The sequence below is a fragment of the Canis lupus genome, chromosome 19 (assembly GCF_003254725.2).
Source record: "Canis lupus dingo isolate Sandy chromosome 19, ASM325472v2, whole genome shotgun sequence".
NCBI classification, from domain to species: Eukaryota; Metazoa; Chordata; class Mammalia; order Carnivora; family Canidae; genus Canis; species Canis lupus.
Genome location: NC_064261.1, coordinates 12,272,346 through 12,299,047, shown reverse-complemented (window position 1 = coordinate 12,299,047; position 26,702 = coordinate 12,272,346). Strand labels below are relative to the sequence as shown.

General features: G+C 37.8%; 2 protein-coding genes across 15 annotated transcripts in view; one reads left to right on the top strand and one right to left on the bottom strand.

Annotated features, from left to right (window-relative positions):
- The window catches only part of SCLT1 (sodium channel and clathrin linker 1), a 178,018-nt gene extending 159,002 nt beyond the window's left edge, over positions 1-19,016 (bottom strand). For 4 of the 7 annotated variants that reach the window (XR_004807007.2, XM_025420618.3, XM_025420621.3 and 1 more), the window contains exons 1-2: positions 18,397-19,015; positions 6,898-6,965 (exon numbers count right to left, since the gene is read on the bottom strand). Coding sequence is in view for 6 of the 7 variants with exons in the window: in XM_025420618.3 (XP_025276403.1) it covers positions 6,898-6,965; positions 18,397-18,430 (102 nt within the window). In the remaining variant the exon portion in view is untranslated. Of the gene's footprint in view, positions 1-6,897; positions 6,966-9,905; positions 9,970-18,396 lie in introns of all 7 variants that reach the window. The other 3 variants (XM_049097251.1, XM_025420622.3, XM_049097250.1) reach the window with 2 other exon arrangements.
- Positions 19,017-19,093: 77 nt separating this feature from the next.
- C19H4orf33 (chromosome 19 C4orf33 homolog) overlaps positions 19,094-26,702 on the top strand; it is a 306,533-nt gene continuing 298,924 nt past the window's right edge. For 5 of the 8 annotated variants that reach the window (XR_004807008.2, XR_007403877.1, XR_007403876.1 and 2 more), the window contains exons 1-2: positions 19,094-19,341; positions 22,045-22,181. Coding sequence is in view for 3 of the 8 variants with exons in the window: in XM_025420624.3 (XP_025276409.1) it covers positions 19,281-19,341; positions 22,045-22,181 (198 nt within the window). In the remaining 5 variants the exon portion in view is untranslated. Of the gene's footprint in view, positions 19,428-22,044; positions 22,182-26,702 lie in introns of all 8 variants that reach the window. The other 3 variants (XM_025420623.3, XM_025420625.3, XM_035702211.2) reach the window with 3 other exon arrangements.

Genomic DNA, 26,702 nt, shown 5'->3' with positions numbered 1-26,702 from the left:
CAGATATGAACATATATAGTAGAAATTGGAGCACTATAGTATTGAAAAACACTAATAAGGATGTAAGTACCACTGGGAAGGGATAGAAGGAAATGGACAAGATGTAGAGAGAGACTGAACTGTTTCTGCAATGTTTTATTTCTTAACAACAAAAGACCAGAAATAAACATGGCAAAAAGCTAGCAATGGACACAATCAGGTGGTAGCTGCACAGATATTATTTTGAATATCTTCTACACTTTGATGTTTGAAATATATAAATTTAAATACAGGAATAATATATGTAAAGTGTTTAGCATAATTCCTGACATACAGAAAACTATTAATAAATCTTTGCTTATTTTTTTTTTTCCTTTTTTAACTTGGGTGAAAAATCTATTGGCTAACCAAGGTATACATTATAAGCATTCAACCCACATGGAAAGGATTAGCTCTCAAAATACAAAGCCTCAACAGACATGTTCACATGGAACCAGACACAAAGGTAAACTTCCAGAGACCCCTGACAGATTAAAGAATAAATGTATCTAGCAGTCTATGTAATTTCAGAGGAGGATTTACTTAATCCTAGGCTATTAAAAATAGTTATTGTATTATTTAAGTAATTAACTGACAAGTGATAGCTTAACTTTCAATTGTTCAAAAGTTATTAAAAGTCTTCTTGGAATAATTAAGTAGTTCAAACTTTAAAATTATTTCTCAAATTTCTTAGGAGTTTTATAAAAATAAAATCAACTACCATTGTTAGGACTAATAGGTAGAGATAGATGGCATTCTACAAAATAACTCAAGCCCTCATTAACCTCCCATCCATCAATTTTAAGTTTCCTAATTGTTATTCCTATTATGTTTCACTCCACTTTATCATTCTTCTAAACAGTATTTAATAATTGCTCAGTGTTTACTAAATTAAATTCAAACTCAACTTAACCATTGAAGGCCCTCTACAGTGTAGATACAAACACCCTACCCTTCCTAATGCTATTTTCCATTAGTTCTCTCATATATGCCAAACACAGTATAAAAAATGAAGTATGTTTTACTCCCTAAATACAACCTCCACTTTCTCACCTCCTTTGGCTTCTCATCATGCCAGTGGGTCCATCCGCAATGCTTTCCACTACCCCTTCTTTTAGCTTCCACTGAAGTTCTTTGGAAATCTTACCTACTTTTCAGTACCCAACAGGCATGCTACATCTTTCAAGAAACTTTCCCTGATCTTTCCAACTCTAGATGATCTCCTTTCCCCTCCCCGATACCCATATTTGGCTTTAAGGTGAAGATACAAATAAAATGCCTTATACCTATTTAACATTTGTCTTAGCCAATATTTTTACTAGTCTTTAGGTTCCTGTGAAATGGTAATTTTAATTATACACATTTCCATATCACTACAGCTTCTGGCATAGTGCCTTACATAAAGGAGGTGGTCAATATATATTAAACTAAATTCTATAAAGACACTGTTCTGAAACTATTTTCTGATGATAGTTACTAAGGAAATACTAACATAAGAATAAATGACCAATAATCTGAATTATAAAAATTACATGATTGTAAACCTGATAAATCAAAATATAAGAAAAATATTTGAAAGAATAAAGATTCAGCAATCCTTTCCCACTTGTTAGTGAAATTTTTAGAGTAAAAGACTGTATGACTTAACAATTCAACATCTATTGGAAAAAATCAATTTGGGAGAGTAAGATTGAAATCGACTATAAAAGTATTTACAGAGGGGCACCTGGCTAGCTCACTCAATAGAGTTGTGACTCTTGATCTCGGGGTTGTAGTTTCAAGCCCTATGATGGGTGTAGAGATACTAAAAAAAAATAATCTTTTTAAAGAAGCATTTATATATATGCATTAGTATATTTACATATATTTATGTTGTTTACATATTTTTAATTGAAATATAATTAACATGTCATTAGCTTCAGGTGTACAAAACAAGCCTATTCACTAAGCTAAGCTCACCAAAATAATAAAAGCATTTATAAATATCCTTTTTATATTCTCTAAAACAAAATTTAGACAAACTATCCTAAATAAAAGAAACCTACAGAGAATTTTATATGTCTTTAATATAATGGATAACATACAATTAATTTCTATTTATTTTCATCCCAAAATGACTGCCTGAGATGACAAGGAGAGTGTATCATAGAAAGAATATCAAAAATACTGAATTACAGTTGGGTAGACAAATTTTCTGGACACTTCTCTTCCTCTGAGGAAACTATACACTGAGTATTCTAATTATAATTCTGAATGTTTAATTTTGTGCCCTTACTTTAATCTATATTACTGGCTATGAAATATGTTAATTGTATCCTTTCTCCATCATTTGGAAGAAAATATAGACTGGCTAGCATTTTGTGAGTGTTGTTGCATATTTTTAGAGTGTTGTAGCAAATCATTCATATCATGAGGAGATTGATTTTCATCATTTATCAATGAAGGTTGATGTACAGCATAAGAAGTTGCTAAACTCTTACAATTAGACTCTCTTTAAAGTGCTAAATCGTTTTCTTTTCTTTTCCTTTTCTTTTCTTTCTTTTTTTGGAGAGAGTAAGAGCTTGTGACAGCAGGGAAGGGCAGAGGGAAAAGAAGAGAGAATCTTAAGCAGGCTCCACTTTCAGCACAGAGCGTGACATGGGGCTCGATCTCATGACCCTGAGATCATGACCCAAGCCAACATCAAGAGTCACTTAACCAAATGAGTCACCCAGGCGCCTCCTGGGATCACTGATTTTCTAATATCATCATGGGATGATGCAAAATCAACTCTTCAACGTTTTGAACCTGAATAATTCCAACAGATGGAGAGTCTAGAACTGCACTGGCCAACGCGATAGCTACAAGCTTCATCCATCTACTTTAAATTTAAATTATTTAAAATGAAAATAAAATAAAGCATCTACCAGTTATACTAGCTTAATTTCAAGTGCTCAAAAGTCCCATGTGATTAACGGCTACCTTATTGGACAGCATCAAGCTACAGATTTCCATCACCATCCTAAGTTCTATTGGACAGTGCTGGCTGAGAGAGCCAGTAATTTGATTCAATTCAAATAGTACAGGTAGTTTGCTACATTTTACCTATGAAGTCTTATATTTTTTAACTCATGATCAACAGTAGTGGCCCTCCTGTTCCTTTCAATGTATTTTCAAATAACTATTATTTGATTATAGTTGGGACCAGCTCTTACATATAATGCAAGCATATCAAATCCTTTCCTGCCCCAGGGCCTCTTTTTGGTCCAATTCTACTCTCCTGCCCCTGTCCCTCCAGCAAGTTTAAAGAGAACCAAAACACTAATCCCTCAGTACATACATCCACTGGTATGGCAGAGATTATAAGGAGGAATTAACTAGCTTACATGTAAGAAAAGACAGATATTTAAGGGGGGGGGGGGGGAAGGTAGGAACAAAGAAATTGGAAAAGAGGAAAATTTTCCACCTTATTGACTAAAATCTTTCCAAATTTGTCAGTGCCCACTACCACACTATCAGAAAGCAATGCCACTTGAAATACTATTTATATAAAAAACACAAAATAATCATAGAAAAACAATTAAATTTCAAAACTATCTTGAAGGGACCATTCAAGAAATTAGTGGTTATTCAGCAGCCCGGGTGGCTCAGCGGTTTAGTGCCACCTTCAGCCCAGGGCATGATCCTGGAGATCTGGGATCGAGTCCCGCATTGGGCTCCCTGCATGGAGCCTGCTTCTCCCTCTGCCTGTGTCTCTGCCTCTCTCTCTCTCTCTCTAATAAATAATAAATCATCTTAAAAAAAAAAAGAAATTAGTGGTTATTTAAAATATCTTTAGAAGATTACATTATAATTATAAGAAGTTTTTTAAAAAGATGATTCTTATGCCTGGGTGGTGTAGTCAGTTACGTGTCTAACTCTTGATTTTGGCTCCGGTCATAATCTCAGGGTTGTGAGATCGAGCCCCACAGGGCAGGCTCCACACTCAGGGCAGAGTCTGCTTAAGACTCCCTCTCCCTCCTGCCCCCCATGCAAACATGTGCATGCACTCTCTAAAAATAAAGGAATAAATCTTTAAAATAAATAAATAAAAGATGAATCAACTATTAAAGTATAATGAACCAAATATATGAAATATACAAGCTATTCGACACATTGGAAAAATACAACTTTCAGTTTAAATCCATATAATTTATGTATTATTAGTTATTATAGTTGTATTGTGTATTTTCCTATGAAACAATACTACACAAAAGAACCTTAAAGCATTTCACAAAACTTTCTTTGAACCATGGAAACCCTAAATGATCATTATACAGTGACAGCACAAAAGAATTTTAAAACTATCACTTATAATAGTTTTTATAGAAAATCAAGTTTAAAATTTCAACTTAAAATATAAGAAATAAATATCACATTCTGGCAGCTTTATTTTTCCAATATTAGGAAAGTTTCATAAAGTATGTTAATTTAATACAAGTCTTGGCAATTTTCCCAGTGTGAGGAAGGAGAAGAACATCTCATTAGGATTTTATCTTGAAAAAAGGAAAAGCATGAACTGTTGGTATTTTACAAGCTGATCATGATTTTTTAAACTCCATTTTCATTGTACATGGCATATAGAGCTCAAATGATGTTGGAAGATAAGTAGGTAGGAAGAAAGTAAAAGGATATATGATGTTTCACTCATTCAAAAAATACTTATTGAGCATCTACTAACAAGAGTTGTTTTAGGCACCTGGGAAACATTGGTGAACAAAAAGGGCAAACAAAAATTCATGAAGGATTTCTGTTGCTGGTGGCAATCACCAGTTAGTGACAAGAGATCTCAGCCAGTGCTCCTGGGTTTCACATAATCTTTGATAATGGTTTCCTCCTACTTATGTGTTTTCTTTTATTATACACAGTAAAAAGTAAAAATAAAAATAAAATTTCTCTTGAACATTTTTTCAGAAGCCAGAATGATGTTTCTGAGGTAAAGAACCAAAGAATACACTACATAAGGCCAAGGATATGGACCTTACTGCTAGAAACTAGATTATTATCTCTCTCTCATGCTCTTATACCACTTCCTTTCTCATCACTACAAACTATGCAGTGAAAGGCAAGATCCATGGGAAATGGTGCTTTGAGAAAGCAACATATTTCGAAAAGATGGTGAACAGCAGAAGACTCTTAGGCAGTAACAATATACTACCACCAATAATAAAAGCTAGGAGTCATTATCTGATTGTATGACTATAATAGTACCTGTAAAAGAAGAGTATGTACCTTTAGGGAATTAAAGGAGCTGTAATTTCACAGAAGACTACATTACGAAATAAAAGAAGACCTGATCTTGGTATGTAGCCTTGAGGCTTTAATTAATTATAATCACAATGTATAAGGCAGGTGCCTCTAAAGGGCTACCTAGAATCACTGTTTTATCTGATAAAACCAGCTACATATCGTGTACAGTAGATATGATACAATACTGTGCCCAGAGATCTTCTCGGGCTTTAAAATCACTTTTGTTTGAATCCTCCTTTTAGGCATATTCTATAAGACAGTAAGCAGAAAAAAAAAGAAATTTAGGGCCTATTGTATTATGGAAGATTATCTACCACCTAAGTGATAGCAGTTCTTAGTTATGTATGAGTAACAACATAAGAAAAACAGTATCATGATTAACTTGGTGGATGGACAGTATTAAGACCCTCTGGAACTTAAGTCTGGTCTTTGTAAATAAAAACAGAGCAGCAGGATAAATGTTCAGAATACAATAAAAATATCTATAAGGATAAGTATAGTCAAGTCAACAAGATAAACTATTCCTTTATAATTTCTTAAAAACAACCTTTCTGATAACTTTAAGATAGTTTTTTGGTTTTTTTTTTTCTTTGAGAGAGAATGAGCACGCTTGAGCGGAGGTGAGGGGGTATGTGAGGGGTGAGGGGTAGAGTAGAGGGAGAGGGATAGAGAGAATCCCCAAGCAGGCTCCATGCCCAGAATGGAGCTCAATGAGGGGCTCCATCTCACAACCCTGAAATCATGACCTGAACCGAAATCAAAAGAAAGACACTTAACTGACTGAGCCACCCAGGTGTCCCAAAACAATATGTTTTAGTTACAAGATTCATTGATGTCAAAAGTAAAACACTTCCTTATTAAATTGGTAGGGAGTTATCACTAATATAGGAACTACTGTTTTTAATATTGTGTAACTCAGAGTCCACCAATAAATATACTTTGTTGCTTGAAAAAAATTTTTTTAACAGAATACTTAAATAAGAACATGCACCCAAGGAAAGAAATATTAAAAACAATGTCATAGGGCAGCCCAGGTGGCTCAGCGGTTTAGTGCTGCCTTCAGCCCACGGTGTGATCCTGGAGACCCGAGATCGAGTCCCACGTCAGGCTCCTTGCATGGAGCCTGCTTCTCCCTCTGCCTGTGTCTCTGCCTCTCTCTCTCTCTCTCTGTCTCTCATGAATAAATAAAATCTTTAAAATGAAATAAAAACAATGTCATAAATACATGACAGTAAATCAAACATTTACCATTTTGATTTAGTTTTCACTTGCCATCATTTATGAGAATTTCAAGTTAAAACTTAGTCTGAAATGTATCTTAAGAAATGATTTTAGCAGGTTTCAAAATGTCAATGGATTCTCATTTTAGAACTCAAGACAGTTTAACATCATACATAATTCATAAGCTCTAACTCCAAAAATAAGGGCAATTTCTATGGTCCAAGAGCTACATTTATTAAGCAAAAACAAGCTTTCCATTCTAAGAATCCCAGTTGTAAACAAATTTCAGTGTTGTAAGCAACCTCACATGAGAACCCTAAATATATTTATATGAACAGATTTACAACCAAATTTGAACCTAGTTTGTTAGACATCAATTAATTTACATACCTGCACCAATGAATATTTGGAAAAATCTTCCATCTGATACCGTCTAAGAACTTCATTTAGTCGTTGATCTGAAACGAAGAGGGAAAAAACCAATCTGTAGTTCACTGGCTAATGCTTAATATTTAAAAACTACAAGCAAGGTAGTTATTATCTGATATAACCAATGCAAAACTGCTAGTCTTCACTGCTTCCCAAAATGAGCCTTCAATTTGAATACGTTTCTGGAATTTAAGAAAAGGCCCTTCTATACATGTAAGTCAACTACCTACTGCCAGTAGGAAAAATAGCTACAAAGAACTAATTTTTATGACTTCATAAACTTTAATTCTCTGTTTCTCTTAGTTTTTACTCTTCAGGTTAGCAGAAGTAAAAACAAAACAAAACAAAACAAAAACTCTCCACTTTATTCTTGCTACTAGAAGTGAAAAGAATTGAAAAGATAAACTATAGCCACATTTTTTTCCAATAGTGAAAACTGACTGAAATTCTGTTCCAGGCTAAACATCCACACAGAAGAGAAATGGCAGAACAAAAATTCCAAATTAAATAGGAGCAAGAGATAACAGAAATGAAGGACTGGAATAAAGCCAAGTGCTCTCAGTAAGCATAAGGTGATTTGTATTTTTTTTTTAAAGACTTTATTTATTTAGTCACGAGAGAAGCAGACATAGGCAGAGGGAGAAGCAGGCTCCACGCAGGAGCCCGATGCGGGACTCGATCCCTAGGACTCCAGTATCATGCCCTGAGCCGGAAGGTAGACGCTTAACTGCTGAGCCACCCAGGCGTCCCGATTTGTATGTTTTTTGAAGTGAATAAAAATATCATAGAACACAGTAGATGTACAAAACATTATTTCAAGATCACATGGATCAATGTTTTAAAAGATTTTATTTATTTATTCATGAGAGACAGAGAGAGAGAGAGGCCGAGAGAGAGGGAGAAGCAGGCTCCATGCAGGGAGCCCGATGTGGGACTCGATCCCAGGTCTCCAGGATCACGCCCTGGGCCCAAGGCGGTGCTAAACCGCTGAGCCACCCGGGCTGCCCCACATGGATCATTAAAAACTGATAATTTCCTAGCAAGAGAGTAAATCTCAACTTTCAGAAAGACTAAAAGTTAAAATGAGCATGTTACCTGACAACAGGGCAATTACGCTAGAATCAAACCCAAAAAGTAAAAGGAAAATTTTCACACATTTTGAAGTTCAGAAATTTCTTTTTAATAACCCATGCATGGGTCACAAGAGGAATTACAAAACAAATCTGGATGTATTTTGAACTGACAGTGAATATGTAATACCTGAAAGCCTGCTTAAAAAGAAACCTTTAAAAAAATTTTTAAAAAGACTTTATTTATTTGAGAAAGAGACAGAGATAGCGATCTAGAAAGCACAAACAGGGAGTAGAGGAAGAAGGAGGCTCCCTGCTAACCAGGGAGCCCAATGTGGGACTTGATCCCAGGGCCCTAGGATCATGACCTGAGCCAAAGGCAGATGCTTAACTGACTGAGCCACCCAGGCGCCCCCGAAAAGAAATCTATAGCTTTATTGCATATAGTAGAAAAAAAAGGCTTAAGTCAATAAACTAGAGGTCTATCCCAAAAAGTTAGAAGAAAAGCAAATTACACTCAAAGAGCATCAAGGGATTAATAAAGATAAGCCCACCCCAAAGAAATTGAAAATAAACACACAAAAAAGATCAACAAATACAATCAAAAGCTACAGTGATGAAATTTAAGATATATTCATGATAAAGCATCAGGAATATAAGAACAGAAGTTAATTTCTTTAATATAACAATGGATTTCTACATAAATGCACAGTAAATATCATACATAAGGATGAGAATGTTGAAAACTTTCCTTGGAAATTGAATGACAAGGACAAATTCTCTTGACATTCACACTGTACTGGAAGTCTAAGTTTATGCAATAAGAAATAAAAGGTATAAAGACAGAAAAGGAAAAAAAAAAAAACCCTGTTATTAACCACAGTTATGCATGTGTAGATAGAGGTAAATCCCATAGAACATACAGATAAATTCTTAGAATAGTGGTGACGTTTAGCATGGTTGTTGGATACAAGGTCAATATACAAAAATTAATTATATTTCTGTATAATGGCAACATAAAGTTAGAAAATAATAAAAGATATTACTTATAATACCATACCAAAAACCCAATGTCAAGGAATAAATCTAAAGGATTTATACAGAAGATGTGTAAGACTGTGTACTATGAAACATTCAGGAGAAAAAGACTAACTAGGTGGAGAGAGATACTCAAGGTTTACAGGGGTCAGTATTGTGAAGATACCAGTTCTCCGCAAGTTAATCTATAGATAGATTCAATGCAGTCTCAATTAACATTCCAAAAGATGATACTGCAGAAATTTAAAAGTCAATTCTTTTAAAACAGGTAGTAACCTAACAAGAATAGCTAGACATTCTTGCAAAAGGGAATGGGGGAGGACTTGCTTTACTGGACATTAAGATTTACTGTGGTGTGATAGTTGTATAAAAATAAGAAATTGATCAATGGAAGAGAATAAAGAACACAAAGACACATACATGCTCATTTAGGACACCTGAATGATAATTGAAAGTGCACTCCAGGCAGTGAGAGGGAAAGAATAATCTTTTTAAAATTGGTTCTGGGTCAACTGGATGTCCTCATAAAAAATAAAACATTATCCATAAAAATCAGTTCTGGGTGAAATGAAGATATAACTGTGAATGCCAAAACAAATTTTAGAGAAGAATAGAATATCTTTATAATCTTTAAGATTTTTATTTATTCATGAGAGACACACAGGCAGAGACATAGGCAGAAGGAGAAGCAGGCTCTCTACAGGGAGCCCGATGTGGCACTGGATCCCAGAACTCTAGGATCACTCCCTGAGCCAAAGGCAGAAAGAAGCTCAACTGCTGAGCCACTCAGGCGTCCCGCGAATATCTTTATAATCTTAAGGTAGGGAAAGATTTTTAAATCAGAATACAAAAAACACTAACCATAAATGAAAAAAAGTCTGACAGACTGAACCACATTAAGAACTTCTGTTCACCAAAGACACTTCTAGGAGTAAAAATACAAGACATGAACATGGAGAAATTATTCCCAACATATATGATAGATAAAGGGCTTATACCTAGAATATACAAAAAACTATCAATTAAAAGGCAGACAATCCTATAGAAAAGTGTTAAGAAGGCATGAGTGGGCATTTCACATAAAGGTTACCTAGGGGGCTAATAAATATAGAAAAGCTGCTCAACCTAATTAGGCATCAGAAAAATACAAATAAAATTACAATAAAGAGCTAAAATTAGAGAACATATTGGTGCCAATGTAAAATAATGAAACTTTTGTACACTGCTGGTGAGAATGTAAATTAGTATAACTTTAAAATTAAACATATACATAACTCCTAAGAATATACATAACCAAAATGTGTGCATGTGAGCACCAAGAGCCATGACAAAAAATGTTGAAAACAGCATTATTCTCAATGGCCTCCAAACTGGAAACTGCAATTGTCCATCAAAAGAAGAAGGGATAAACATGATAAATTTAAAACTGGAATATTTTATAGCAACAAAAGTGAACAAATTACATCTACATGTAAGAATATGGATAAATCTCAAAGATACAATGTTAAAGAAGCCCAAAACAGAAGAATACACGGTTTATGATTCCATTTATATAAAGCTCAAACACAAGCAAAACCATAGTGTAAAATTAAAGACCTTAGTTATCTTTAATTACCTTTGAGAAAGAGGGAAAGATTATGATTACTAAGGGTCTTCTGAGATCCTGGAAATGTTCTATTTCTTGATCTGAATTGTGGTTATATGAGTTTTGAACTTGGAAATCACTCACTTAGCTTTATATTTGTTTTCTTTACTTTTCTTTTTTTTTTTTTTTTTTTTTTTTTTTTTTTTTTTTTTTTACTTTTCTGTATATGTTATACATAAGCACATATACATATGTATGGGATACATACTAAATATACAAGTTTTAAAAATGCATATATAAAATGCACACATGTAGTATACACATTCTATCTTGGGAACTTCAGATAATAGTTTCTTCCTTTAAAGTACATATAATTTAGTGGCAAAATATGACAAATAGATGAGATTCCGATAAAGAAATCATGGAATACTGATAAGGTAAATGGTTTTTAATTTTTTACCGAGTTTACAAGAAATTATCCATGTTTTTATTGTTGCCCACAGAACTTTTAAGATTGTTAACTTGACACACAGCACTAAAATTTTAGCACCGTATAGGATCTAGTTTCTGCCTATTGCTCTTCTCAAGAGGAGGCTGTAGATATGGTCATGGATATAATAATTCCAATGCAAATCTTTTTTCACCCTACCTGATAGGGTGTTCAAATAAGAAAAAAACACTAAATCTGAGTTCTCAGTAATTAAAATGGTTCAGAAGTCAATTGTGAATTACTGAGGGAAATACAGTCCTCAGAGATTGACTTTAATCTGGAGAAAATTTTACTGTAACTACTATTTCCTTCATTCATTCAACACTTATTCCACTGTTGGACATTGCATTTTCTGGATTACTGATGAGACTGGGATTTTTCATTTTTTAGTAGTTCTTCAAATTTTATTTTTTTTTTTTTTGTAATGGCCTGTCATATTCTTTAACCATCTTTCTATTAGTATGAGTTTATTTTTGTGAAAAATCTTTCTAAATTTTGGCCGTTAAATCAAAATATCAGAATGGTTTTTCTATATATGTGGGAAAGGTATCTTTATTATTTTTTCTTTCCTATTTGGATAGCCAATTATCCTAGGACCATCCTAGCACTGATTTGTATTGTTCTTTCAGATAACAAGTTTCACATATATGTCTTTTCCTTGCTAATTTATTCCACTGACCTATGTATGACAATCTAATGTTGATTTAATAATTGGATATTTTAAGTCTTAATAGCTGACAGGTAAAATATCTCACCTTGATATTCTTTAAAACTCTCTTGGTTATTCTTAAGTCTTCCACTAGATTTTTATTTCTTAGAGAGAAAGAGAATGTGTGTACTAGTGGGGGTAGGGAGAAGGAGCAGAGGGAGAGAGAAAACCTTAGGCAAACTCTGTACCCAGTGGGGAGCTCGATGTAGGGCTCCATTTCACAACCCTGAGATCACGACTTGAGTTGAAATCAAGAGTTGGTCACCTAACCGACTGAACCACCCAGGTGCCCCTCTCCCACTAGATTTTAGAACGATACTGTTAAAACTAAGCTTGAGGGATCCCTGGGTGGCGCAGCGGTTTGGCGCCTGCCTTTGGCCCAGGGCGTGATCCTGGAGACCCGGGATCGAGTCCCACGTCGGGCTCCCGGTGCATGGAGCCTGCTTCTCCCTCTGCCTGTGTCTCTGCGCCTCTCTCTCTCTCTCTCTGTGACTATCATAAATAAATAAAAATTAAAAAAAAAAAAAAAACTAAGCTTGAGAATGCACGGAATCTAATCATTAATCTGTTGAAGAACTGACATATTTAATATATTGAGTATTCTAATCTACAAATTTAATATGTTAGTGGTTTCTCCATTAACCTAGGTCTTCTTGATTGTATTCAGTAATTTTTAATGCTAACTATTACTGGGATGAACCCAATATGAAGACAATTATACACAGGCATATGTATACATATATGTACACATACAGACATTCATTACTGGATTAATATTTTACATAGGATATTTTTTAAGAGAGGGAGAGGCAGGAGTAGGGAGAGGGGAAGGGGAAGAGAGAATCTTAAGCAAGCTCCACACTCAGTATGGAGACTGATGGAGGACTCGATCTCATGAACCTGAGGTTATGACCCGAGCTGAAATCAAGAGTTGGGACACTTAACCTACTGAGCCACCCAGTCACCTCTTTTATGTAGGATTTTAGTTTCTATGCACATCAGTGAAACAGGCTCCCCTCCCCCCTTTTTTTCTTGCAAGTCTCTTTTTTTTTTTTTTTTTTAAAGATTTTATTTATTCATGATAGTCACAGAGAGAGAGAGAGAGAGAGGCAGAGACACAGGCAGAGGGAGAAGCGGGCTCCATGCAGGGAGCCCGATGTGGGATTCGATCCCGGGTCTCCAGGATCACGCCCTGGGCCAAAGGCAGGCGCCAAACTGCTGCGCCACCCAGGGATCCCCGCAAGTCTCTTTGTTGAGTAGACATTAAGAATATAGACATTGGAACTAGATGGCCTAGGTTCAAATCCCAGCTTGATCACTTTTTAGTTATGAGTTAACCTTGAGTTTGTGGTGGTACTTATCTAGAGAGTTGAGTTTTTTATCTATGGTTATTGAACAGCTGGGTGTGAGAACTATTAAGGCAACATAAACAACTAATTAAGGGATGAAGTATTATCCAGTATGTGCTACTCAAAAAAGCCGAGATTATAAACATATTAAGATCACTAACAAGAGAGTAGATGAACCGATGGGCAATGGTTATAAGCTGTATAAGAAATTAGTAAAAACAGAGGTAACTGGGTGGCTCAGGTCATGATCTCAGGGTTGTGGGACTGAGCCCCATATTCAGCTCCATACTCAGCAGGGAGTCTGCTTGAGATTTTCTCCCTCTGCCCCTCTCCTCATTTGTGCATAACACATGCTCACTCCCTCTCTCTCAAATGAATAAATAAATCTTTAAAAAAAGAGAAAGCAATAAAAACAAGCTGGGAAAGACTTAAGGATATAGAGGAAAATGAAGAGTCAAAGAACAGAAGTCTTGATGAAGCCAAAGAATACTTCTACCAGGAGTAAGAAACTTGTGTTTAAGATTTCAAAAGTAGGGTAACTTGAATAGGACTTCTGCTTATGTCCAAAATGAAGTAACAAGGACTACCTTCCCACTTATTACAACCAAAAGCAAATAAATAATGGTTTGCCAGACACTAGACAAGAGATAATGATGATGAGAGATGCAAAATAAATGAAGTGAGGCTTATAATTGCTCCAGCTTAATGACCTGAGAGAGAAAATTCTGGATATATGAAATCTGTGGAGGGTCTCTGTATACAACAGTACATAACAACAACAACAACAACAAAAACACCCAAAAAATACCATACAACAGACTACTGAGTAGCTCTTTACCTACTAAAGAAACTAAATTTACAGTTTAAAATCTTTCCACAAAGAAAACTCTAGGTCCGTTGTCTTTACTGGTAAATTCTACCAAGCATTTAAGGAAGAAATAATGTCAATTTTACATAAACTTTTCCAGAAAATTGAAGAAAACAAAATATTTTCCCACTAATTCCGTGAGGAAAGCATTGCCTATTACCAAAACCAGACATAGAGATGAGAAGAGGGAAAAAAGGCTTTATGAATATAGAAAATTAAAATTTTAAATAAACGTTTAGAAAGCCAAATCAAACAATAAAAAGGGTAACACATAAGAGAAGTCTATCCCCCCAAAAAGGTAATATGAAAATTAATCAATGTAAGTCAAAATGGAAAAAAAAATTCAATACTCTCAATAAACAGAGAAAAAGCATTTGAAAAAAATTCAAAATCCATTCTGATAAAAACTCTCGGACAACTAGGACTAGAAAGGAATATCCTCAATCATCTAAAAACGCCTCTGAAAAATCTACAGTTAGTATCATACTTAATTCTGAAAGACAGACGCTTGTACCCTAAGATCAGGACAAAGAAAAGGATGTCCACTTCAACCACCTGTGTTCAACTGTACTCGAAGTTCTAGCCAGTACAATAAAGCAAGGAAATGAAAGGCATCCAAATTGGAAAGGAAGTAAAAGTGTATTGATAGATGAAAAGATCATCTATGTAGAAAATCTGATAAACTTTGAAAAGAACCTATCAGAGTAAGTGAGTTTAAAAAGGTTGCAGGGTACAACATGAAAGAAAACACAAAAAAAGATGTATTTCTATATACTAGCAATGATAAATCAGAAATTAAAAGAATACCACCATTTATAATAGTATCAAAACCAGAATACATAGGGATCAATCTGATAAAAGGCATGCAAACCTATATACTGAAAACTACAAAATATTGCCAAGAGAAATAATAGACACATCAATGGAGAGAATGACGTGAGAGACTTTCAGGCTATGGCACAAAGAGGGAAAATGCAGGCAGAGATCAACCTTTTCATTGATAAGAGGACTCAAATATCATTAGATATGAATTCTACACATATTGATCAACAGAGTCAATGCAACGCCTCTCAAAATCTCAGCATTTTTTTTGAAGACATTGACAAGCTGATTCTAAAATCCACATGGAAGTGCAAAGCATCTAGAATAGCCAGAATAACTGAAAAAGAACAAATTTGAAAGGCTAACATCACCTGATTTTATGACTTACTATAAAGTTGCAATAATCAAAACAGTGGAACACTGGTGCTCAAACAGATAAAACAAGTCAATGGAACAGAACAGAGTCCAGAAATGGATGGACACGAATAAGGACAAATGACTTTTCGCAAAGGAAATCCAATGGAGAAAGGATAGTCTTTTTAATTGCATTCATATGCAAAAAGGTAAACTTTGATCCTTATCTTAACCTTATACAAAATTTCAGCCAAGTGGATCATAAATCTAAATGTAAAACCTAAAATTACAAAATTTCTAGAAAACATAGAAGAAAATCTTTGCAGCCTTTGATTAAGCAAAGATTACTTAGATAAGACATCCATATAAGAACAAATTGAGGGGCGCCTGGGTGGCTCAGTGGTTGAGCATCTGCCTTTGGCTCAGGGTGTGATCCCAGGGTGTTGGGATCGAGTCCCACATCAGGCTCCCCAGAGAGAGCCTGCTTCTCTCTCTGCCTATGTCTCTGCCTCTCTCTCTCTGTCTCTTATGAATAAATAAAATCTTAAAAAAAAAAAAAGAATTGAGAACCTCAACAAAATTAAAAACTTTTGGCCTGTGAAGAACACTTAAGAGAATGAAAAGAAAAAATAAGTTCATCTCCACTTCCCAAATTCCCACTACAAGAATGACTTTTTCATTTCTTAGCTTCATAAACAAGTATCTCTTTGAACAGGTCTCTAAGGACTATCAAATTTCCTTTCTCAGATGGAGGTGGGAGAATGGGGTCTTGAAATTATGCTAGGAGTTTACTAGGAGCATGACTGGGTTTGGAATTACCTGTAGTTTTTTGTAAAGCTAATGCTTTATCACAGGGGTTGCTACTTGAGAAACACTAAATCAAATTCTCTTGAGCTAGACTACCAAATCCAAATGGAACAAATGAAGAGACAATTAAGATCAAAAGAAGTCAGTGTAGTGAAGGTTAGAATAAGTGGGAGAAGGTCAAGCCATCTGTTTTCACCTCAGCTGTAACCGGCATCCTAGTTTCCATTTAAAAAGAAAACATGGCTGGCTCATTCCTCTAAAAATCATAGTTTTGGGGTGATTCAGGTACCCTCCCCACCCCAACCAAAATCCTTATCACCCAACTCTTGTCCCCCACTACTTGAGATGGAGGTCAGCCAGTCTTCCTTATGGGATGGCGGATATTCCCACTTCAAACCTAAAAAAGAATGCTAATGTATGGTATCATTATAGTCCATTAATTCTAAATTTTATAGCACATTTATTATGCCCTAGAAACCATGCTTTATTTACATCATTTCATTTAATCCTTATAACCCCACAAGGGTTATTGTGCTATTATTTCCATTTTATAAATGAGAAAACTGAAACACCAAGGAGCTAAGGAACTCGACAAAGGTCAAAGACCTGAAAAGAGATAAACTTAGTACATGAACCTAGACAGACTGAATCTAGGGGTAGAGTTCTTAACCACTGGTTTATAAAGCTTCCGAACTTACTGCTTTTTCCCTACCTTCCCTGTTGCTTAATGCAAAAACCTCAGTTGCCCCCTACCTCATCTCAAATTCCCTAATCTCCAACTTCACTGTACTACCTTACTTCACTTACTTGTGCGAATTAAGAATAGTCCCCTATCAGACTCTGCTAGAGCACTCAGTCCTCCTAACAGCCATTACCAGGCTTTCCAAATCAAATTCAATCATGCTACTCTCACGTGCTTTTCAGTGGTTCCTATCATCTGTGCAACGGTCCAAACTCAACCCACAGCAGACAAGGCCCTTCATTATCCAGTCCCATTCTTCCCTGTTCAGCTCCACTTGCTATTTGCCTAGATAAACCACACTCCATACAAGCCAACCTCCTTGCATACTCATCTCCTCAACGCTGCATACATGCTGCATATACCATTCTATTTGGGATACCCACACGGTTCTTGTCTAGCAGATTCGTATTAGTACTTCAAGCTTTAGCCCAAATGACACCTTCCTTGATCACAGTTAATAACAGTCCTTTAATAGTTAAATATGTTTAGTGTCAGATACTATGCTAAACCCTTTACGTATTTTAAAAGATTTTATTTATTTATTCGTGAGACACACACACACACACACACAGAGGCAGAGACACAGGCAGACTCCATACAAGGAGCCCAACCGGGACTCGATCCCTGGACTCGATCCCTGGACTCCAGGATCAGGCCCTGGGCTGAAGGCGGCGCTAAACCGCTGAGCCACCGGGGCTGCCCCAGCCTTTACATATTTTAATACTCCTTTAATCGGGGACAACCTGGGTGGCTCAGTGGTTGAGCATCTGCCTTCAGCCCAAGGTGTGATCCTGGAGTCCCAGGTTCTAGTCTCACGTCGGGCTCCCTGCATGGAGCCTGCTTCTCTCTATGCCCCCGCCCCCCCGCCACCCCAGGTCTCATGAATAAATAAAATCCTAAAAAACAAAACAAAACTCTCATTTAATCATTCCAACAACCCCATGAAGGAACCGAGGCGTAAGGGTTAGCACCTGCTGCCAATTGCGTGTATCTATGGAATTTACGGATTTCTTTCCTCAAATTAAATTCCTGGAGGGCAGGACTGTCCACCTCTTTGCAGCAGCGGTGCCTGTTGAGAGCCTGGCACGTACACGTAACCGAAACGGGACTTTACATAAACATCTCCTTACAAAAACGGCCACAACTGGGCAGCCCGGGTGGCTCAGCGGGTTAGCGCCCGCCTTCAGCCCAGGGCGTGACCCCGGAGGCCCGGGATCGAGTCCCACGTCGGGTCGGGCTCCCTGCGTGGAGCCTGCTTCTCCCTCTGCCTCGCTCTGTGTCTCTCTCTCATGAATATTTAAAAAAAAAAACAACAAAACAAAACAAAACAAAAAAAACAGCCACAACTGTGCCTTGGGGAGACTCTTCCTGGCCTCTCGCCCCTCTGAGTTCTCCGGGGCATGCGAGGAACATACTAACCGCGTCCAGCTGAAGGAGGAACCAGGCGATGTTCTGCTTAAGCATATACGCACCCACCCACCCGCCCGCCCGCCAGGCTTTCCCGTAAAGCTGACTTGAGTTTCTCCAAAATTTCCATGCACCGAACGGGCATATTCGAAAATAGTAGCCGGTCGGCAACCTCGCCACGCAGGGTAACCATTTTCCACAGTGGGATACGGAGCTTACTTTGGTCTCTCAGAAAGTCGATTTCCGTGGCCATTTCCTTGGGATTTCACCACCTGCCACTTTCTTCCAAAAATGAAACAAAAAAAGAACAACAAAAGCGACCCGACCCCCCCCCCCCCCCCCCCCCACCACCACCAGAGCTCGCCGTGCGGAGACACAGGACAGAGCGACGCTCCGGGGCTTGTCAAGCTCTCGAGGGCGTAGGCAGCATCCTCCTCACGTCGACAGCCCCGCCGCGCCTCCTTCTCCCGAGTCCCAGCGCGGCCCCTCGACCGGGCAGCGGACTTCAGATGCCAGGCGCGCCGAGGATCCGCCACGTGAATTTTGGGGCCTCGTCCCCCCCCTCCCCCGCCCCGAATCCCGGCGGGGTAAAGCGCGGACGCGGGCGGCCGGAGGCGTCCCGCAGGTCACTCGGGGTCGTGCCGGGCCGCTCAGGACACAGCCTACAGAGCCGGCGAGCAGCCGGGCGGCGGCGTCCTGGGGGCAGCGTTCGGGGAGGAAGGCGGGGGTCGACTCCAGGACGCCGGCGAAACCCGGGGCCAGCCGCGGAAGTCCACTCGGCCCGCCCTGCGACTTTGAAACCGGTGCCCCGGGCCGCTCCTTGGAGACGGCGACGCGGCCTGCGTCATCACGTGGACGTCGGCGCCTGCGTCATCGCGCTTCCTAGAGTCCTTACACGCTATTGGCTATCGGTCCAGCTCTGGGTGGAGCTGTGAGAACCTGGAAGGCGGCGCGCGGAGCCACCCCCGAGGCGGCGAGCAGGCTCCCTCCCGGGGGCGAGCCCGCGGGGCTGTGCAGCGTGTGGGGTTTTTCAAGAAAACCCCCCAAGTTGTAAACGTAGGGAGGGCGTCAAGCACATATTTTAAACGCTCCCAGAATCTTTGATGCCTGGCACTTCTGCACTGAGGGAACCTGCTTGCTGGCCGCAAGGAGCGGGTTTGGAAAGTGAGTAGACGTCTGACTGGAGGCGGGGCCCAAGCTGGCGCCTTCCGAGGCCGCCCCCAGAGCGGAGCTTCTGGAGGATCTTGGAGGTGGGCTTGGTCTCCACAAGCTAAGTACGGCCCTGCCCCTCTGGGTCTTTAGGGGAAGGAGACAAGCTGTGTTTAGCTGTGTCAGGAAGGCGTACGTGTAGTTAGAGGTGGTACAAAGATCCTGCAAATCTTTGCTTCCTCAAAAAGAACAAAAAAGTTATTTTTTTTGTCAGAAAAAATTAGGCAGAACTTAATATCTGAGGGCAAAATGACAATTTCCAGTATTAAAAATTTTGTCTGCATTTAAGCCCTATCTTAAAATTGGAGGAATGGGCAGCGGCTGCGCATCTGCCTTCGGCCCAGGGCATGACCTTGGAGACCCGGGATCGAGTCCCGCGTCGGGCTCCCTGCGTGGAGCCTGCTTCTCCCTCTGCCTGTGTCTCTGCTCCTCTCTCTCTCTCTCTCTCTCTCTCTCTCTCTCTCTCTCATGAATAAATAAATAAATGTTAAACTTACTGGAGGGAGAGATTGAGTGGGCAAACGTCAACTCTTTCTTGAAAGGTCAGCGTAGGACTTTTTCATGAGCTCCTCCCCCGCTCCCCGAGGACTAGACTTTAAGTTCTCCTACATTTGAATCTGCATGTTGCCATTGGAGTTAATTTGGCATCAGTTATAAACTTAATTCCACACCTACACTAGATATTAATAAGATGTATTAGTGTTGGTGAACGCAAAGATCACTTTCTGGATATAAATGATGAGTGGTCTTTGCATTATGTAAATTAAATATCTGAAGTTGGAATTTTTATCTCTATACTTGAGCTATTTGGCTTATATGGTCAAGTTCAATGCAAATTACGGTATTGCGGTTTGTTTGGGAAGCTGGTTTGTAAGATTCTACTGGTTTTTGCATGGAGCTTTTACAAAATATTTTTCATCTTTATGAAACAAAATTGTCACGCTTCCACTTATCCTTAAAGTATCCCCTCTAGTGTTGCTTGCTTTTAAAAGTTCTCTTGTGTTCTCTACCCACTTTCCCCAAGGAGGGTGCTTCCTTAATACTTTGTGCTTCTTCCTCCATCCAGTCTCTATCATATTGTTTTGTAGTTTGTTTATAGGCTCCATTAGAGAGCCTGGAATCCAAGAAGGGTTCAAAAATACCTGATGAAGGAATTAATTTAAGGAATTTGGTGGATTGGAAAGTATCAGTGTAATTGAGTACAAGGAATGGGAAAATCATGTGTTTAACCATTCTCTAGCTCCAATTTCATTTTTGTGTGTGTGTGTGTTAGATATATTTCTTCAATAAAGGAAACTTTTGAGGGTATCCCTGGGTGGTGCAGCGGTTTAGCGCCTGTCTTTGGCCCAGGGCGCGATCCTGGAGACTCGGGATTGAGTCCCACGTCGGGCTCCCGGTGCATGGAGCCTGCTTCTCCCTCTGCCTGTGTCTCTGCCTCTCTCTCTCATTCTGTGTGACTATCATAAATAAAAAAAATTAAAAAAAGAAAGAAAACCTTTGAAAATTTATAGTTCTTACTAATATTAATTTGTTTAATAAATTGACATCAAGCAGCCAGTACCATGTGGAAAGAAAGCACCATGAAGAATACAAAGTTGGAAATTGAGCTATTGAGCAAGAGCTCATTTCCCTCTCCCATCAAATGATTTTTATAAAACAAAAATAATAGTTTTCGTAAAACAAATACGAAAGCTGCTTTCCCCCAAAGAAGTTTTTAAAAGTATGTTATGAGCAAAACATACTTATGCTAAACCATATGAAATTGTGATTTTTCTGCAGCTTCATATGGTGTACTTTAATACTTTACCTGAAAATAATTGAATAATGGCCATACACTAATGTAATATCTGCTGTTGCAGATCAGGAGAAAATGGTGAATTTACTTAAACATGTAGAATATATGCACAGTATTCTCAGAGTAGCTGTGAAGTTCAGGTCCAGTGACTGCTTGCTGAATTAAACCCACAGATCCCGTAGACATTTTGGTAACTCTCAGCAACCAAAATACAGAATGATTTTATTATTTAGAAATAGAGTAGTTCTGTAAATCATTGCCTTTTCTTGAGAACTTTAAAAGTTTATGTATGATTATGTTATGAATTTACATCTAATCCTGTATAGAAACAATAAGTTCACACTGTCTTGGGTGGGAGACACTAAATGAAGGAAAATAAGCTGATAAATACTGAAACTGTTGGAATAGGTAAGACTGAACCAACCAGAACCATATTTTGGGATCTCAAGGGTCATTTAGACTATCCTGCCTTATAGTCTAGTTTTAATAGGACAACCACTTAAGTAACCTATAATTTAAAAAATTTCAACAGAAAAATATTTTCTTTACGCAAACCTGTGTAGACTTTAATAATAACAGCTAATGTTTTCTGAGTATTTACTACATACATGCTAGGCACTGTCCTAAATACATTTATGTATATGTATATCCATTCACAAAATCCTTTTTACAGTGATTTGCTGGTGATCATAGTTGGAAAGTGCCTGCCTGAACTGGAATTTACAGCTCATTTTCAGATTATTACATGGTATTTATATTGCTGAATTACCCTTCCTTCTCCTTCTAGAAAATCACACAAACTTCAGTAGAATGATCAAAAGTTCAGAGGTTCACTTCCTTTTTTTCCTTTCCTGTAAAACCAGGACGAGTTGGCTTCAGTCCTCCACGCCCAACCCCCCTGGGATATGTAGGCAGCTGGGCGGAGCCTAAGGCTGAGCCCTCTTCAGTCACCTGCGCAGAAAGCAGCGAGCTGAGTGTTGAACGGAAAAAGAGCTTCCCGGTCTGTGTTCTTCTCTTGTTTAGCGTCCTTACCTCGCTTCTTACTTGCAGCTTCGCCCAGTCTTGTTAGCCTTTTCTTTGGTAACTTCTTTTTCAGCTGCTGCTTCTGCTGGCACAGTTTATTTACTCCCACTTTCCGACTGCTTCCTTTCTCCGTTTCTCTCATAAACGGGCAGGGGTGCAGGTGGAAGCAAGAATGCAAACTGAAATATAATTATAGGAAACTAAAGGCAATTTCGTGAATAGAAGAATTTGGAAATTTCCCTTGTAAAACGTTCTGAGAAAACATCTTTTCCATTACTTCCTTCTTTTAACCTTTGTGGAATGTTTTTTGTCTCCTGGACATTTAGTGTTCTGCGGTTCTCTCCTTTCTCAACTTTCCTTTTAAAGGCCTCTCCATAATGCAAACAAGCATGAAAATAATTTTAAAATTGGAACTTTTTTTGGATGAAAGAGTAATTTGAGGAATAGAAGTTAAAATGTGGAAAAACACAGATTAACGATAAACATTCTTCTAAGGAAGTCTAAACAGCCAACATCAAAATTGCATAATAGGCTGGTGATCACCTTGAATGAATATATTCCTTCAATAATATTCCCAGTATTCATTCTGACATTTAAGAAATGTTAAGCATATATAATATAGAGAGGAGGTATATATCACATGGACTTTAAAAAACACTTTTTAATCATTCATTTATTTTTTAATAGTATAAAATTCAGGCAGTTTTTGTTGTTGTTGTTTTAAGTAATAGCAGTTGAAAATAAGCCTCCCTTGCTCTCTTGTCTCCAGCAATTGCCTCATAAGAGGTAACCACTGCCACCACTGGTTTCTTGTCTGTGCTTTCTGAGATAGTATATGCATTCACAAGCATTTATGCAAATAGTCTTCTTTTTCAATGAAATAAGTTCATACATTTTGCACCTTGCTTTTTTTCCCTTAGTATATTTTAAATATATATAGAGCTTCTTACTCTTTTTTAGCAGCTACATAGTATTTCATTGCATGATACAGCATAATTTCCTTACCAATCCTGTACTTATGGGTATTTAAATTGCTTACATTATTTTGTTATTGTAGACAGTGTTGCAGTGAATATCTTTATACTTATGTCATTTTGAATATGTGCAGGTGTAATAACTCCTAGAACTAGAATTGTTGAGTCAAAGGATATTTGCATGTTTTGTTTTGATAGATTTTGAAGGATTGTTCTTCACAGAAGCTGTGCCAGTTATGCCCCAACAACAATATGTGATTGTTTTTCATTGTTTTGCATTATCACATCATGTTATCAAATTTTCCAATACAAGAAAATAGTAATTTATTGTTGCTTTAATGTGCATTTCTATCATAAATGAGGTTGAACATTTTGCATTTACCTTTTGTTAACTGTTTTATCCTATTTTTCTGTTGGGGTATTGATCTTTTCCTTATTAATTTCTAGGACCCCTTTAAGCACTGAAAAAGTTAGTTATTTGTCTGAAATATGAGTTGCAGATATTTTTTCCCCAACTGTCTTTTGATTTTTGTAATAGTGAGCTCTTTTGGGTGGGTGAAGGCAGGTCTTTGCTTTTAGTTTTGTTAATTTTATGCAGCCAAATGTATCATTCTTTTCTGTCTTTTGAGTTTGGGGTTATATTTTAAAAGGCTTTTTCAACTATAACATTGTCTTAAAAATTAATTTTTCTCTTATAATATGGTTTTTATGTTTAAATCTTTGATTCATTTAAAACTTAGTTTGGTGGGGCACCTGGGTGGCTCTGTCAATTAAGCGTCTGATCCCAGGGTCCTGGGATCAAGCCCCACATGGGCTCTCTGCTCACCTATGAGTCTGCTTCTCCCTCTTCCTCTCCCTCTTTTATGTGTTCCACTCTTGCTCTCTCTCAAATAAATAAAATCTTAAAAAAGAAAAACTTAGCTTGGTGTAGGAATCCAACTTTATCAAATTGGACTATAAAATAAACCAATTGATAATATAGACTTTGTTGGTTTAGCTACATGAGACACATCCCTAACTCCCCTAGGCTTATAGTTAATTTCCCTAACACCTGGTACAGCACCTGAAACAAAGTGAGTAGGTAACCTTTGATAAACTAAATTGAAAGGAAGTTTCTAGATATGACATATTATCTTAGTTACTTGCTATTGTTTTAACTGAAAGAGAGTGATACCATGAATACAATTGATTTATTTTGCAGAAAACCTTAGAATCATGAAGTTTTGGATCCAAAAACTAGGAGGATTATTCACTTGACAAATAAATGATGAGTTCATATTACTTACAGGCTTTCTGGCTGGGAATGGGGAGACAATAAACAAACATGTCCTGTGGTATAATGCTGTGAATCAAAACTGAGCAATGTACAGGCAGCAGAGAATGATAAAAAGTAGAGTGGGGGATGCACACTAGCATAGGTCACAAAGGACATTGACAGTTGAATTGTCTATTTCATATGAGCACATGTGCATACAAAATTGAGAGGCACTAAGAATTAAGTTTCAAGAGAGAATAGTAAGTATCCCCGGTCCCCAGGAAGTTGAAAGGAGAATCAGTTGTTTCTCTCTGGATCCAACATTATCTTTAGATTACATTGTAAACTAGTGGGCAGGACTATACTTTTTAGGTTAATTTTGTTATAAATATTATGCACACTTGGATTAACATTAGTGTTCTTTAAGCAACTTAACAAATTTGTCACTCTAGTAGGAAATTAAAATCATTTTATGCAGTCAAAGCCAAAATTACATTCTACCCTTGTCAGCCATGTCAGCCATGGCACTCCTCCCAGCAGTGGAAGTATATTCAATATTTCTTGCATTAATTTCTTTTTTTTTAATAAATTTATTTTTTATTGGTGTTCAATTTACCAACATACAGAATAGCACCCAGTGCTCATCCCGTCAAGTGCCCCCCTCAGTGCCCGTCACCCATTTACCCCCACCCCCCACTCTCCTCCCCTTCCACCACCCCTAGTTCGTTTCCCAGAGTTAGGAGTCTTTATGTTCTGTCTCCCTTTCTGATATTTCCCACACATTTCTTCTCCCTTCCCTTATATTCCCTTTCACTATTATTTATATTCCCCAAATGAATGAGAACATATAATGTTTGTCCTTCTACAATTGACTTATTTCACTCAGCATAGTACCCTCCAGTTCCATCCACGTTGAAGCAAATGGTGGGTATTTGTCATTTCTAATGGCTAAGTAGTATTCCATTGTATACATAAACCACATCTTCTTTATCCATTCATCTTCCGATGGACACCGAGGCTCCTTCCACAGTTTAGCTATTGTGGACATTGCTGCTATAAACATCGGGGTGCAGGTGTCCCGGCGTTTCATTGCATCTGTATCTTTGGGGTAAATCCCCAACAGTGTAATTGCTGGGTCGTAAGGCAGGTCTATTTTTAACTCTTTGAGGAACCTCAAAGGAAAAACCACAGTTTTCCAGAGTGGCTGCACCAGTTCACATTCCCACCAACAGTGTAAGAGGGTTCCCTTTTCTCCACATCCTCTCCAACATTTGTGGTTTCCTGCTTTGTTGATTTTCCCCATTCTCACTGGTGTGAGGTGGTATCTCATTGTGGTTTTGATTTGTATTTCCTTGATGGCAAGTGATGCAGAGCATTTTCTCATGTGCATGTTGGCCATGTCTATGTCTTCCTCTGTGAGATTTCTGTTCATGTCTTTTGCCCATTTCATGATTGGATTGTTTCTTTGGTGTTGAGTGTAATAAGTTCTTTATAGATCTTGGAAACTAGCCCTTTATCTGATACGTCATTTGCAAATATCTTCTCCCATTCTGTAGGTTGTCTTTTAGTTTTGTTGACTGTATCCTTTGCTGTGCAAAAGCTTCTTCTCTTGATGAAGTCCCAATAGTTCATTTTTGCTTTTGTTTCTTTTGCCTTCATGGATGTATCTTGCAAGAAGTTACTGTGGCCACGTTCAAAAAGGGTGTTGCCTGTGTTCTCCTCTAGGATTTTGATGGAATCTTGTCTCACATATAGATCTTTCATCCATTTTGAGTTTATCTTTGTGTCTGGTGAAAGAGAGTGGTCTAGTTTCATTCTTCTGCATGTGGATGTCCAATTTTCCCAGCACCATTTATTGAAGAGACTGTCTTTCTTCCAGTGGATAGTCTTTCCTCCTTTATCGAATATTAGTTGACCATAAAGTTCAGGGTTCACTTCTGGGTTCTGATTCTGTTCCATTGATCTATGTGTGTCTGTTTTTGTGCCAGTACCACACTGTCTTGATGACCATTGCTTTGTAGTACAACCTGAAATCTGGCATTGTGATGCCCCCAGATATGGTTTTCTTTTTAAAATTCCCCTGGCTATTCGGGGGTCTTTTCTGATTCCACAGAAATCTTAAAATAATTTGTTCTCTCTGAAGAAAGTCCATGGTATTTTGATAGGGATTGCATTAAACGTGTACATTGCCCTGGGTAACATTGACATTATCACAATATTAATTCTGCCAATCCATGAGCATGGAATATTTTTCCATCTCTTTGTATCT